This window comes from Diceros bicornis, chromosome 16 (genome assembly GCF_020826845.1).
Source record: "Diceros bicornis minor isolate mBicDic1 chromosome 16, mDicBic1.mat.cur, whole genome shotgun sequence".
Classification (NCBI taxonomy): Eukaryota; Metazoa; Chordata; class Mammalia; order Perissodactyla; family Rhinocerotidae; genus Diceros; species Diceros bicornis.
In genome coordinates this window covers 25635941-25650791 of record NC_080755.1, presented here as the reverse complement: position 1 = coordinate 25650791, position 14851 = coordinate 25635941, and the positions used below count along the sequence as shown (strand labels likewise).

At 35.9% G+C, this 14851-nt stretch overlaps 1 protein-coding gene across 2 annotated transcripts in view; it reads left to right on the top strand.

Moving 5' to 3' along the window:
- Positions 1–14851, top strand: part of DSC3 (desmocollin 3) — a 47699-nt gene that overhangs the window by 24473 nt on the left and 8375 nt on the right. For both annotated transcript variants that reach the window (XM_058556933.1, XM_058556934.1), the window contains exons 8-14: positions 851–985; positions 1380–1565; positions 7255–7514; positions 7630–7772; positions 8894–9118; positions 11863–12087; positions 14262–14383. In XM_058556933.1, coding sequence (XP_058412916.1) covers positions 851–985; positions 1380–1565; positions 7255–7514; positions 7630–7772; positions 8894–9118; positions 11863–12087; positions 14262–14383 — 1296 coding nt within the window. The remainder of the gene's footprint in view (positions 1–850; positions 986–1379; positions 1566–7254; positions 7515–7629; positions 7773–8893; positions 9119–11862; positions 12088–14261; positions 14384–14851) is intronic.

Below are 14851 nucleotides of genomic sequence, written 5' to 3'. Positions count from 1 at the left end.
GGCATCCTTTAACCTCTCCTAGATAATCTGATTCCTGCCATTATTTCGACCGCCACCTACATACTGATGGCTCCCAGACTGGTATTTCTGACTATGATCTCTCCCATAAGTATAGGGCTATATATCCAGGTGCCTTCTAGACGTTTCTCCTTAGATTTCCCATAGCCGCATAAAATTCGATACATGCCAAACAAAACATTGTTTTTGCCCCTCCTTGCCAACCTTGCTAGTATTCACTTGCTCAGAGAACTCTCTCTCTTTCTGCATTTCCTTTATTGGTTGGTGATACCCCCGTATGCCTATCTATCCAAGTTAGGACACTTGAGCATCATGCTTAACCCCTCCTTCTCTCTTAACTTGTATGCAGAATCTGTTATCAAGTCCTACTCTATTGTGACCCTCACCTAACTTTCCTGTCACCCTTATTCTCTTTCCTCATTTTTACTGCCTCAGATTTGGACCACCTGTCTTTGACTCTTTCAGGAACTCTTTAACTGGTTTCTTTGACTTCTAGCTCAGCTCACTCCAAATTATACTCAACCTTAATTAAGAATATTCTTTCTGAAACTCAAATGTTCTTATTTTGCGCTCTCCCTATGACTCCCATAAAATCTTTCCCTATTACCTGCTGCTTAAGCATAAGTCTAAATTCTTGTATACCTCTTTGTAATTTAACCTCTGCCTACTTTTTCAGCTTTATCCCTGTCTACCAAATTCTTAGTGTGTATGCAAATGTGCAAATCAAATAAAAGCATGGATACTCATAAATAGAAGAGTGTACAACTGAAGTTGCATTTATAAATCTAAACAAAGCTTTTCAAAACTAATTAAATATTTGCTTTGTTTTAAGGTTGTAGACAAGTACTCATTGATAATGAAAGTACAAGACATGGACGGTCAATTTTTTGGATTGATGAGTACAGCAACTTGTATCATAACAGTAAAAGATTCAAATGACCATATACCCACTTTCATACAAAATGCTGTAAGTATATAATATCAAAATCTAACTCTACTTTGTGTATTGTTATTTGTTATTTAATCTGAATTAATAAAACATTTATCATAATTTGAAATATATGTTTATTTTACAAATAAAATTAAATAGCAGACACATAAATATCTTTTATTTATTCATAGTAGTATTTGTATTATCTCCCTCTTGTTAAAGGCCAGTAACATTAGTCTCCATTGGTAATGAAGTTCTTTCATTTTAAAGATAACCCTTAATGAAACAATACTCTTTGTGATTTGTGGTTTTAAAATAATCTAGGCAAAAACTATAAGAACAAGCACTTTCAGAGTGGAAGAAACATTATACTTTCTTTGTAAAAGTTTTCTTTATATAGTAAGTTTTCAATGAATTCTTTCCTTTTCAGTATGAAGCATCAGTAGAGGAAAATACAGTCAATGTGGAAATCTTACGAACGCCTATAGAAGATAAGGATTTAATTAACACTGCCAATTGGAGAGCCAATTTTACCATTTTAAAGGGCAATGAAAATGGATATTTCAAAATCAGTACAGACAAAGAAACTAATGAAGGTGTTCTGTGTGTTGTAAAGGTACAGTAATAACAGATAATTGACAACTTGGCAAGTTAAGTTTTAATCAACTAATGATTTAATCAACTAAATAGTTTCAATTCATAGACTCTGCAAGTTGGAAAAGAACTTCGTCTGTTTAGTCCAACTGTTCCCATCTAATGTCTGCCTTTCTTCTGTAATTTTTTTTGCCAGTTATTATTCACCTAACTTAACGCTTGAACATTCTCAATTATAAGGATCACCATTGGCAGCTTATTCCATATTTGTAGAGCTCTGATTCTCAGAAGTCTTTACTTCTACTGTACCTAAATTATTCTCCTTATATCCCATGTCTTTGATCTGGGTTCTATTGCTAATGCTGTATGAAACAGGTATAATTCTTTTGAAAAAGCTGTTATGTCCATTTGAGACTTACCTTCTCTAGAATAAATATTCCCAATTTCTTTAACTGTTCCCTACATGATATAATGTAGAAGCTCATATTCTTCTCACTCTCTTTCTCTTGAATATATGCCTAGTAGTGTCTAATCCCTTTAAAGGTGCATTGAAGATGAAATATAATATTACATTAGACAGAACTGAATGAACTTAATCTTTCTTCTATGTATTGTATTTTTGGTTGTACTGTTACATTCTAGGGTCCAGGTTATGAGGGCAGAAAAATCCCTGTTTAGGAAGGATCTTTGGTTTTATATTCCTAGCCCAGAACAAGAAAGAAAATTGTCCTGTGGGCAGGTATAAGGGTCATTCATTGAATAAAGGAAGCTTATATGCCAATAACAGGAAGGTGGAGACTTTGGTACATAAATATCTCTATTTGTAATTATTTCCTCTGTAAGAATTTCCAGAAATTGGGTACTAAGACTTGGCAAGTTCTGTCCAGATGTCAGTAGTCAAATATATTGGTTCCAGATGACTCTCAACATCAAACCTCTCCCTATTTCAGTTTTCTATAACATGATCTGCTCAAATTGAATACTAAAACCAACTACTTAAAAAAATGAAGTTTTATAATTGAGAGTAATAGGAGAAGAAATAAGGAAACAGTACTGATCATTTTTTCTCCTCATTGGTCCAATTCCATCCAGTCTTCATTTGGACTCCCCAGAAAGCAGAGCCCAAAACAAAGACCTCAGTGAAGGTAGATATTTAGGAAGTGGATTCTAGAAAGCCAGAGTAAAAATGAGAAAGTAAGACAGGAAAGAATGAAAAGCAATTCAAGTCTGCATTGTTAAGTTAGTCACCTCTGGTGTGCAACCATACAATGAACCGTGTAGAACGTACTTCAGAATTATATCCTCAAAGATTTGTTCCTGGGGCATTATCCATCAGCTCTCATTCTCAATACCCATGCCCCACTGGTTGAAGTTTACCCCAAGGGAGCCTCAACTCTCCTGTACTTCTGGACTGGGCTGTGCCTGCCCACTTTCTGGCTTTGGAAAAAACTTTGAATCTGAAGAGCTGCGTCTTGGTGTGCTTGAGATGTGAATCTGTCAGTGTAAATGGGAGGTGTCCATCACAGCTGCAGCTAAAGTCAGGGGTGGCTGAGGGGCTGTGGTGTATAATTCTTTTGAAAAGGGCCGCTATGCATCTATTATAGTTTCCAAAGCTGGATACACTTATGTAGTACAGGCATTCGCCTCAAAATTGATGTGATTGGCAACAGATGTTTTGTAAAAGATTTCTTCTGGACATCCTTCTCCATGCCCTACCCCCCATCACCTTGACTCATTCTGGAAATAAGTCAAAGGAGTAGTTTGAGATCTGAGATGGACACATCATGTCAACTGCAGTAGCTCAAGTTGGAGACCCAAGCTCAGACCTTTTAGCGTGCTCTCTAACTGCTGCTTGGTCAGAGGGCTTCTCCTCAGGTCTCTTTCATTCAAAGCCATTAGTTAAACTCATTATTATTATTATTATTTTATCTCAATGGTTTTGTCTTGCTTATAGAGGCAAAATTTAAGTAAGATTAGCAATTAAATTTTTATTGTGAGTTTTTTTGACCAATACAAAATGATCTTTAGTAAACTTTCTCAAAAGAATATATTCTAAAAAATAAAATATGTATATATCAACACATTCAATTTTTTCATACTCAGAATTCCAAGGAGTAGAATCCAGGGAGTGAATTTTTTTCCCCCCAAGGAGTGCTAATCACAGAGATATTAAGATACTATTTCCAAGTATCTTTAGAAATTGTAGCCTATCTCCTAGAATATTTGTCACCCCATATGACTAATAAACATCTGTTTCATTTCTGGTGAACAGCTTCTGGGTACCACCCCAGGATTCCCCAGGAGGGAGAGCAATTAGATGATGATACTTGACTGCTTTGTCTCTGGCTCAGTTTAAGTTAGTTTAACTTATGAAGAATATCGAAAATTTATTTCCTAATAAAATATGTATGCATTTATTTCCATTATTTTTAAATATAAGATAGTTGCACTTACATTTTATAATTAAATCCTAGTTCATACATCTAGGAAATACTTTCAGAATTTTAAAAATAGTTTTCATATACTGAGCACCTTTTATGTCACAGAGAATGATATTAGACACCTTTGTGAGTTATAGTTAGTTGTCACATCCCCCACAATATCTTAGGATAAGGTATTATTATTATCCCTATCTTTTTTTAGAACTTCAATTCATTTCTACTGCTCTGCGTTTACTCTTTAAATTTTCTCCTTCCTCTGTCATTATCAGCTCCTTTGCTAATCTTACCTTCTCTCTTTCTTTGAGCCATTCATAGTATTCTCTATGTTTTGGTCAATAAAATTTGCATTTGCCATGTTATGTCATCCTTTCTATATTTTATGCAAACTCTTAGAAAACCTGAATTCATCACAGAGCTCCTTTGATAGCCACACTGGTCTTTAAAGGTATCTTATCCTTTTCCTTGACAAAGATTTGTGTTATAGATTTGTGTTATAAATCTTAAGTTATATCTGCAAGTACTTTCTAACCTTGATGAGGTATATTCTATTTTAAAATAAGCACTGTATAATCAGGGCTTTTGAAATCCATCTTTTTGTCATGTAGGCTACATAGCTGATGATGAATATTCTCCCTACTGGTTAAAGTAAAGAATGACGTCAATGTGTTGATTGCCTTAAAGAAATCCTTTTCCACTGCTCTAGTTCTTCCTTGTTAGCCATGATTATGTTCAGGATAGAGTACACTTGGATTATGTTCAGGATAGAAGTTCACTTCATTCATTCCTTTATACCCTAAAGGATTAAGTAATCAGTAGGTTAAACCAAAGATTGATCAGGTTTACTTCTTTTAATTGAACAAAGCTTCCAAGCATTGCCTCTTTAGTTGGTGTTTCCTATTATTGCATTATATTGGCTGTTAATAAATGCACCACTTTTCCCCTTCGCCTGTGTGACAGCTTGATAGATTACTAAAATTTATAGTGTAAAGCACTTACTATGTGTTCTAATGTTAAATGTCATTCTTACAACATTTGTATGGAAGAGAAAACTTAGTCTCAGAGAGATTAAGAAACTTTCCCAAAGTGACACAGTTAGGACGAAGTAGAGACAGGATTTGAACCTAGGTTTCTTTGATTCCAAGTATATGATCTTAAGCACTATGTCAAATTGCTTTGCATAGCTATGTGATCTTGGAAATTTACCCTATGTATTATCTGTAAAATACAAATAATACTTCTCTCTGTCTCCTTAGTAGCTATTCAATTATAATAAGGAAAATGAAAGCACTTGGTAAACAATAGGATACTATTATTATATTTTTAAAAGTCTTAACATGTTCTTGGGACTAGTGTGTTAATTTTCCATAATAGGGAACTTTCCTGGAACTGTAGAGCATGAGCTGATACAGTCTTTAGCTGAGTCCTGGCTAATCTTTCCATCTCGGTGTATGCTTTCTATTTCAGCAGCAGCAACAGCAGTGCATATGGGCTTGAGTGAGGAAGACATTGTTCTCGGTCATTCTCTACGTAGAGAGTCCTCAGTTCCACAACAATACAACATTTCATTTTCTAGGGAGTTGTTAGCATCTCAGTGCAGATATAGGATATTTTTGAACATTCTTTTTCAATTGATGCAACAAAAAGTGATGGAAGAGAATTCATATTTTTTTGTTAATCATTGATTTCATCCCACCAGATTTCAAATCTTGCAGAGTTTTAAGCCGCTAAAACAATATCCAGCTTAAGCCCCGAAAAATTACATAAAGAAATTCTAAGGCTTTAGCAAGTGGCTCTGGATTGAATAACCTCCTCCAGTGCAGCAGCTGTTTCCTGAATCTCCATCCATTTCTCATTGCCAACAGATGCTCTCACTCTCTGCATGATCATGCCAACGTGTAATTTGTGAGATCGTGTTCATCAGCAAAGATATTAATCCTTTTCCCTCTTGACTATCCTGTTTCTGGGATATTCATAAAAAATCAAAAAGTTTCACATACATTTTGTGGATTCTAAGATTCAGAAATCTTCTTGACTTCCTAGTGGACTCATGTTATTAGTATCTCAGACTGATAATACCTAGGTGTGGGGAAAGGTTTAAAAGAAAAATTTTACTCATCAGTTTTGATTTTGTTCAATGTTCAGCCAGTGATTGTTTTGGTAAGCAGAAAGAGAATCAAAGAAAAGGTGCTTCAACTTTACAGTACAGTGTAAAATAGTATTTTACGGATTTTGCTTGAGTTGCTGTCTAAAAATCAATTATAATCAAAGAATTGATTTAAAAATTTTTAGAGGCTGGTGAACTAATTAAGCAGCATGGTATAGCTGAGGGATTATAGTGTGGCAGTTAAGGAAATGACTCAAGCCAGGCTAACTGGCTTCAAACTCCAGCTCAAATGAGTATCTTTTGGTCTTGGAAAAATCAGTTTATCTCCTCTTCTCTGCTTTCCTGCTCTGTAAAATGGGGATGATGATAATAATAGTATCATTAGGCACGTCATAGTTGTCTCACTCCTCTGCATTTTCATTATGAGAATTTCGTTGGATAAACTACAGACAATGCTGAAGTATAATTCTCAAATTGTCAAAAATGTATTTCTCATGAAAAGAGACAGTGAGCATGGGTAAAAGTTTTATTTAACTCAGTAATGAAAGAATCAGCGAAAAGGCAAAGCAGATTCCTAAGAAGAAATGAGGACCTGGATTGATTTTGATAAAAGGAAAAGCTGAAATAAGATTTCTTAGTTACATGCCTTATAGCATAATTAAAACATACATTTGGAATGTTTTTTCTATGAGAGAGAAAATAAAATCATTGCACTTTTTTGGTTTTGTTTAAGTCAGTATCTAATTTTATGAGAGCTATAAAATATCTAGGCCCTAGTCAATAGTAAATAATAAGCCAAAGTTGTGTTCCCCTAGAGAGTCAGATGACCCATTGGGGGGTCTCTAAGGGCCATAAGAACACTGTCATCTTTTTGCATTATCTCCAGGTTCAGAATCACATTCCTTGGTAAGAATGAACTATACAAATATTTCAGGAATTGCTTTTCCATAACTCTATAAAATTACCTGCAGAAACTTTTGGACCACTCTTGTTAAAGGCTTAGTGAAGACTCGCCATTTTTTTAGCAAAGGGTGAAAGTCAATATTGACTAAATGGGAACTTAAAATTTATGCAGCACTGTTTATATTTACAAAAGTTCACTTGCTATTAGAAATACCGAATGTATTTTACACTGATGCTGATATGCATGTACTTTTTTTTTAAAGCCACTGAATTATGAAGAAAACCGTCAAGTGATCCTGGAAATTGGAGTGAGCAATGAAGCTCCGTTTACTAGAGATGTTGCACTCAGAATGACCACCATGAGCAGAGCCTTGGTCACAGTTCATGTGAGGGATCAGAATGAAGGGCCTGAATGCACCCCTGCAGCCCAATATGTACGAATTAAAGAAAACTCAGCAGTCGGGACAAAGATCAATGGCTATAAAGCATATGACCCTGAAACTAGAAGTAGCAAAGGCTTAAGGTACAAAGAAAACTATAACCACACACTAATACAACTATATTTGTAATAATTGAGACAGTAACTTATTTTAATACGTGTTATATTGCTAACGGCTATTTTTATTTTTTATTAATAGGTACAAAAAATTGCGTGATCCTAAAGAGTGGATCATCATTGAAGAATTTTCGGGATCAATCACAACTTCCAAAATTCTGGACAGGGAGGCCATGACTCCGAGAAATGACTTATATAATATTACAGTCCTGGCAATTGACCAAGGTAAAAAAAAAGTTTTAACATGATATTTTAGAAAAGAATTGGATAATAAACTGCAATTTATTCTTAAACAGAATTATTCTTGTGATAGGTATATAGAATTCTTAGAAATTACTTTAAAGACTATTCCTATTTCTCTTGATCCTCTAACAAGGTGAAAGTGCATGGCAACAAGAAGCCATGTCTTGTTCATCTTTATATCCCCTACATGACGGGACCTTAAATGTTTATAGATCTCTAGGTTAGAGGACAAAGATGAAACTTAAGTCTAGGACTAGATGAAATGGTCTCACTAGACTCTTCTAGATCTCTTTATGTCACTTTAAATTGAGCCTTTAAATAACACAGCTGATAATTAGGTCAAAATGATCCTTTCCTTGAACTCTGTTCGTTCAAGTAACCCAGAGTTTCTCGGCCCTGGCTTCATATTAAAATCATTTGGGGCACTTTAAAAAAATGTCGCTGTGTAGACACTACCTTAGACGAACTGAATCAGAATCCCTGATTCGGGAGCCTGAGCATCATATATTTTACTTATTCATTTATTTTTTCGTGAGGAAGATTGTCCTTGAGCTAACATCTGTGCCAGTCTTCCTCTATTTTGTATGTGGGACGCTGCCACAGCGTGGCTTGACGAGTGGTGTGTGTGTTCGCACTCGGGATCCGAACCTGTGAACCTCAGGCCCCTGAAGTGGAGCGCATGAACTTAACCACTACATTACTGGGCTGGCCCCAATGTCATATATTTTAAAAATCTCTCTTGGTGGTGACAGTGTGTACTGAGATGAGGATAACTTTTCTGTAGCTACTTTACTGCTTGGTAACATCTGCACCAGAAGGAACCCAAGGAAATAGAGAGTTTGACATTCAGACATTTATTTTCATTGTTTGGTAGTAATTTTGGTAAAAGGTTTGTTGGCAGTTGTAGCTGATATTATTAACAGCAGTACTCATTTTAGATGATGTACAGGTTTCACGTATCCATCTATGTTCTTATTTACTGTTTCCTCTAGTAATCAGAGTTTATTAAAAAAATATTATATATAGAATATAGCTGATTTTTTTCCTTAGAAAACTATAAAAGAATTTATAAACTACACTAAACATTTTTCCTTTCTTCCTAGATGGTAGATCATGTACTGGAACACTTGTAGTTAACCTTGAAGATGTGAATGATAATCCACCAGAAATACCTCAAAATGACCTAGTAATTTGCAAACCCAAGATGGGGTATACTGACATTTCAGCTGTCGATCATGATGAACCTATCCATGGTGCTCCATTTTATTTCAGCTTGGCAAACACTTCTCCAGAAATCAATAAAATATGGACCCTCACCAAACTTAATGGTATTTAATAAAAAATAATGATGTATATGCTCTGAAATAATGGAGAATAGATTTACTTGTTTACTTTAATATTCTTATTAACATATTTTAGAAGACTAACTTAACCTTTTACAAATATTTTAAGGGGTCTGTGTTATCTATTGTATATAACATGAAAGACATCATAATTTTTACAAAGGTAAAATTTACATTTACAACAAAGACAAAAGCTTGTTAAAATATTGTTCCACTTATCATTAAGACAAATTGTTGTTGTGTTTTTAAAGCAACTCTAGTGAGGTGAGGAGAGAACAGAAGATGGGCAGTTTCAATTTTATTGTAAGCAAACTCTGGAAATGAGGAGTCTGGGTGTATGGGACAAGCACTCTATGGTATTCTGGAAGGAAAGATGGTGGGGTATAGATAGAGGCATGGTGTTGGAGCTGTCAGGGCTGCCTTCTGTGATGGTGGTTTCTGGAGGGCATAGTATTCCATATTTCAGCCACAGTTCACTGCTGTTTTGTTACTATGCCATGCTCTTTCATGCAACTGCACTTTTGTCTATGCTGTCCCTTCTGCCTAGAATACCTCTCTTTCCATTTCTTAGCTTGGTATTAATTCATAATATTTATGGAGCACCTACTATCTACCAGGCACTGTTCCAGACTCTGGGGATGTATAGAGAGATTAACAAGACAGAACTGACTCTGGCTCAGATGCTTACATCTATGAAGTCTTTCTTGACGTAGAAGTGGCACTGTGACCTTTTCCTACATTTTTTATAGCTCCTTTCATGTTGTATTATCATCTATTTACCTTTCTCCTCCAGTACATGTGTTTCTCAGGATATTTATGGTTCATCTGTGTATTTCCAGCACCTAGCCTAGTGCTTAATGGTTACTAACTGCTTAACAAATATTTGTTTAATTAATAATTGATTAATATATATGCATAAAGAAGGAAAATACAAGGGGAATAAGTAATCAGTGTTGTTGGAGTTTAGAAGCTTTTGGTAGGAATGCCGGGAGATTGAGTGGGAGGAAGGATGGAATCTGGTGGTGAAGGGCCTTATGTACCAGGCAGAGGAGACTGACCTCTGTACAGTAGCTGACAGCAGGTATGCATTGGGAGTGTGCTAGTAAGGCAGTGCTGTATCCAGATTTCTGTCTTCAGAAGTTGGCATTGGTGACAGTTAGGAGGACTATTTGAGGAGGGCAGAGTTGAGTGGCAAGGAAATTCAGAGGCTGCTGCACTAGTATGAATGAATGAGACATGACATGGCTCAGCTTGTGGTCTTGAGGGAGCACAGGGATTTGAAGGGTTTTACCTTAGGCCCAATATGATCCTGAAGGGTTCCAAATAAGCCCAAGTAGTAATTCACGTGCCTTTGGGGAGCTTTAAGTAGGAGGTGCAGCCAAAAATCTTTAAAGTTCTTAGCAGCTATAACAGTGCGTTTAAGAAAGGCTTAGAGGGCCGCCCCGTGGCTTAGCGGTTAAGTGCGCACGCTCCGCTGCTGGCGGCCAGGGCTCGGATCCCGGGCGAGCACCGACGCACCGCTTCTCCCGCCACGCTGGGGCAGCGTCCCACATACAGCAGCTGGAAGGCTGTGCAACTATGACATACAACTATCTGCTGGGGCTTTGGGGGAAAAAAAAAAAAAAAAAAAAAAAAAAGGCTTAGAAATTACAGATGACTTGCAGGAGGTACATTATGCTACTTTGTCATTTCACTTATAGCAAAACTCAAAGGTTGTAATTGTCATTGAAAGTATGTGGAGGGCCGGCCCCATGGCTTAGCGGTTGGGTGTGCGTGCTCGGCTACTGGCAGCCTGGGTTCGGATCCCGGGTCTGCACTGACGCACCGCTTCTCCGGCCATGCTGAGGCCGCGTCCCACATACAGCAACTAGAAGGATGTGCAACTATGACATACAACTATCTACTGGGGCTTTGGGGAAAAAAAAGGAGGAGGATTGGCAGTGAATGTTAGCTCAGAGCTGGTCTTCCTCAGCAAAAAGAGGAGGATTAGCACGGATGTTAGCTCAGGGCTGATCTTCCTTACAAAAAAAAAAAAAAGAAAGAAAGTATGTGGAGCTTTTGGTCAGTTGATAATAAAGTCAATAAAATAAGATATTAAGACTATTGGGGAAACATCACAGTTGATAAAAATGTATAGTTATGATATAGATGTATCTGTTTTTGTGTAAGCCTTATACATAACCTGGGTGACATTAATTAGCTTTCTGGTATTGAGATTACTTCCGGAGGGAAGGCATTAATAACAAAGGGTCTATTGTACTTTGAAAAATTACCTTGTACATAAGGATAATGGACAGGTACCAGAAGGTAAATGGATAAGAGAATGTGAACTTAAGACATCCTTATGTGTAACGATTGGTGTTAATTCTTTATAAGAACCATAAACTGCTACTGCAGAAAAATGCTTGAAGTGTATGTCAAGAGCAAATCTAGCATCATTAGTTTGTAGATAAAGGAATAGATAAGGGAATATTAATGTTGCTGAAATGCTACTGGGTCATTCCAATGCCAAATTATTTCTTTAAGGCTCTCTTCTAAAAAGTTATAATGGGCAACACATATACGGTAATATTGGTGCTTGAAAAAGTTGAAGGTCATCATCCATTTTTTTTCATTTCATATGGCAGGTGGTTCCTTGAGAATAATATCTTTAAAAATAAGTGTGGGGAAACAAATGCCAAGGAGGAATAAATGTTCGTTAAAAATATAATTCTTTTATTTTCTTTCAGATACAGCTGCCCGTCTTTCATATCGGAAAAATGCTGCATTTCAAGAATATAATGTTCCTATTACTGTAAAAGATAGAGCAGGTCAATCTACGACAAAAACCTTGAGAGTTAATCTATGTGACTGTGTTTATCCAAGTCAATGTCGGGCGACTTCAAGGAGTGCAGATGTAATCCTTGGAAAATGGGCCATCCTTGCAATACTACTGGGTGTGGCATTACTTTCCTGTAAGTCCTTTTACTTACTTAAAGTTAAAATGTATAATAAATATCTGAGTGCAAGAAAAGATCTACAAAAAGTAATCTTGTTCAACCATCCATCAGGTGTGAGACCCCTTTACAAATTCCTTTTGTGTTATTAGCTGAGTTTTGATTGAATATTTTCTGTGAGAGGGAGCAAGAACCTTTTTGAGATAAAAGATTTCATACTTGGACAAAACTGTTGAAAATTCCTTAGATTGTGCCCAATCTGTCAACGTATAGCTTTTATTTCTTGGTGCTAGTACTATCCCTTTTAGGTCTAAATGAAATAATCTAAATCTTCTGCTATATTGAAGTCCATTAAAAGCCACTTTCATTTCATGCCTTCTCACCATCAGCCACAGACTTATGGGAGGCGTTCAGATAACAGCAATATCTCTTCTTGGGTATATCTTGCCAGTTTGGAATTCTGTTGACCTTCTTCTCACCAGTTGTGTAGTTCCCAATGGTATCATATTTTTTCCTCCCTTTTTATTTCTATCCAAACCTCCAGCCTAGATTAGCTGTTGTTCCTTGGTTCTGTGATAGGAGTAGTGGTTAAGAGTAAGATTCTGGAACCAGACTGTCTGGGTTTGTGCCCCAGCCCTATCATTTGCAAGCCATGTGACCTGGGGCAGGTTACTTAACTGTGCTTCAGTTTCCTCCTCTGTAAGAGGGTATAATTATAGTTGCCTACTTTATGGGGTAGCACTGAGGATTAATTGAGTTAATGCATGTAAAGAGCTTAGAACAGTGCATGGTATATTTCCAATAAGTATTCATTATTTTTCATCAACTCAACAAAATAAATATATATTGGATACCTACTACATGCTGGAAACCGTGTCTGGGTGCTTGGGATTCATCCATCAGCAAAACACACAAAAATGTACAAACAAAAACAAACAGTCTGCCTTGTGATGGTAAACAAATAAATTAAATTCTGTAGAGGAAAAAAATAGAGCAAAATAATTAGGATCTGTAGAGCTGTAGAGAGTGTGTGGGTGAGTGCGGGGGATTGGCGCTAGTGATTGCAATTTTCATTAGATGGTTAGGTCAGGCCTCACCGAGAAGGTTACCTTTGATGATATTTGAAAGAAGTGAGAGTGAACCAAGTGAGACACCTGGGCAAAGAGCCTTCAGTCAGAGGGAAAGTCAGTTCAAAGACGGTAAGATGAGAGTAAGCATGGAGAAATGAAGGAATGGCAGGGAGACCAGTGTGGCTAGAGAGCAGTGGATGAGGAGAAGAGGAGTGAGAAATGGAACCAAAAAGGTAACAAGGGGCCACAGAGAATAGGCAGGGGTTGGTACATGTTTTCTGTAAAGGGCCAGATAGTATATATTTTAAACTTTACAGGACATACGGTTTAGTTGTAACCAATCAAATCTGCCCTTGTAGCAAGAAAGCAGCCATGGAATATATTTAAATAATGAGCATGGCTATGTTCCAATAGAACTTTATTTATAGACACTAAAATTTGAATGTCATGTAATTGTCACATGTAATAAAATATTATTGTTTTGATTTTTTTCAACCACTTAAAAATATAAAAACCATAACTCATGGATTATACAAAAACACATGGTGGGCTGAATTTGGGGCGGTGGTTTGGCAATCCTCGGTACAGGGGCTTGTAGAACATTGTAAAGAATGTTGTTGTTATTACTACTAGTTTTATTATCACATATTTCAACCTCCCACAATTATGATGTAGAATGAAAATTCTGAATAGACCAAGTACAAAGTAGGTTTTAAGATACTTGGAGATAAATCTATTCTGGGAAAAAAGTCTGTTTTGTCATGTTTTCCTAAAGGCAAACCATCCTTTTGGGAATCAGTAAATCTCTTTAAAGTTTCCTTTTAAATAAATGTCATTTTTTAAAAAATTTACTACTTAACTCATGATTCTAAGTACTTCAACATGATGGGTAGAATTCAGACTCTTAAAAAGGGCTATAATCAAAATATACATATAATCACTTCAAATTTTAAACTCTAAGCTAAATCATGGCTTGTCAATTTAGCAAGGCCAAGGTAATTCATGGGACACCATGCTTAGTGGTTTAATTTTCCTCCTGTGTGCCTTAGGTAATAAGAAATAAAAGATGACTATTTTATTCTATATATGTTAACTTTTTTGTTTTTTTTTTTTGTAACTTAGGTGTCTTGCTAACTTTAGTATGTGGAGTTGTTGGTGTCAGAAATAAGAAACATTTTCCTGAAGATTTAGCACAGCAAAACTTAATTATATCAAACACAGAAGCACCTGGCAATGATAAGGTGGTAAGTAATTTTTTTAAATAACTATTTATCTCTGAGTATCTCCCCAAAATTTTTTAACTCATCAAAACTTAGGAGTTAATTTATATTTTTAATTTGGTCAGATTTTGTAGGCATAAGTATTTTATCTGTCAATATTCAAATATTTATGTAGCAGTATTTATTAAACTTCTTAAACCAGATGTATTGTTTTAGTTATCTTTTTTCCCCTCTGTAGTGTTATGATTTAAAATTTGTTCTTTGATGTTGTGAATTTATAACAATCTTTTTGGCTGTTCTCTACAATGTATATTTCCAGATATTATTTGTTTTTCTAACTCTTTGACCATTTATAATGGGAAAAATAAACTTGCTAAAAGTTCTCAAGATAAACTAAGAAAAATATCAAAGAAATATATGTTTGAATAAAGTGTGTGTGGGGGTGGGGGGTAGAGATTGGAAGATTACTGCTACTCTCCTTCCTTGTATATT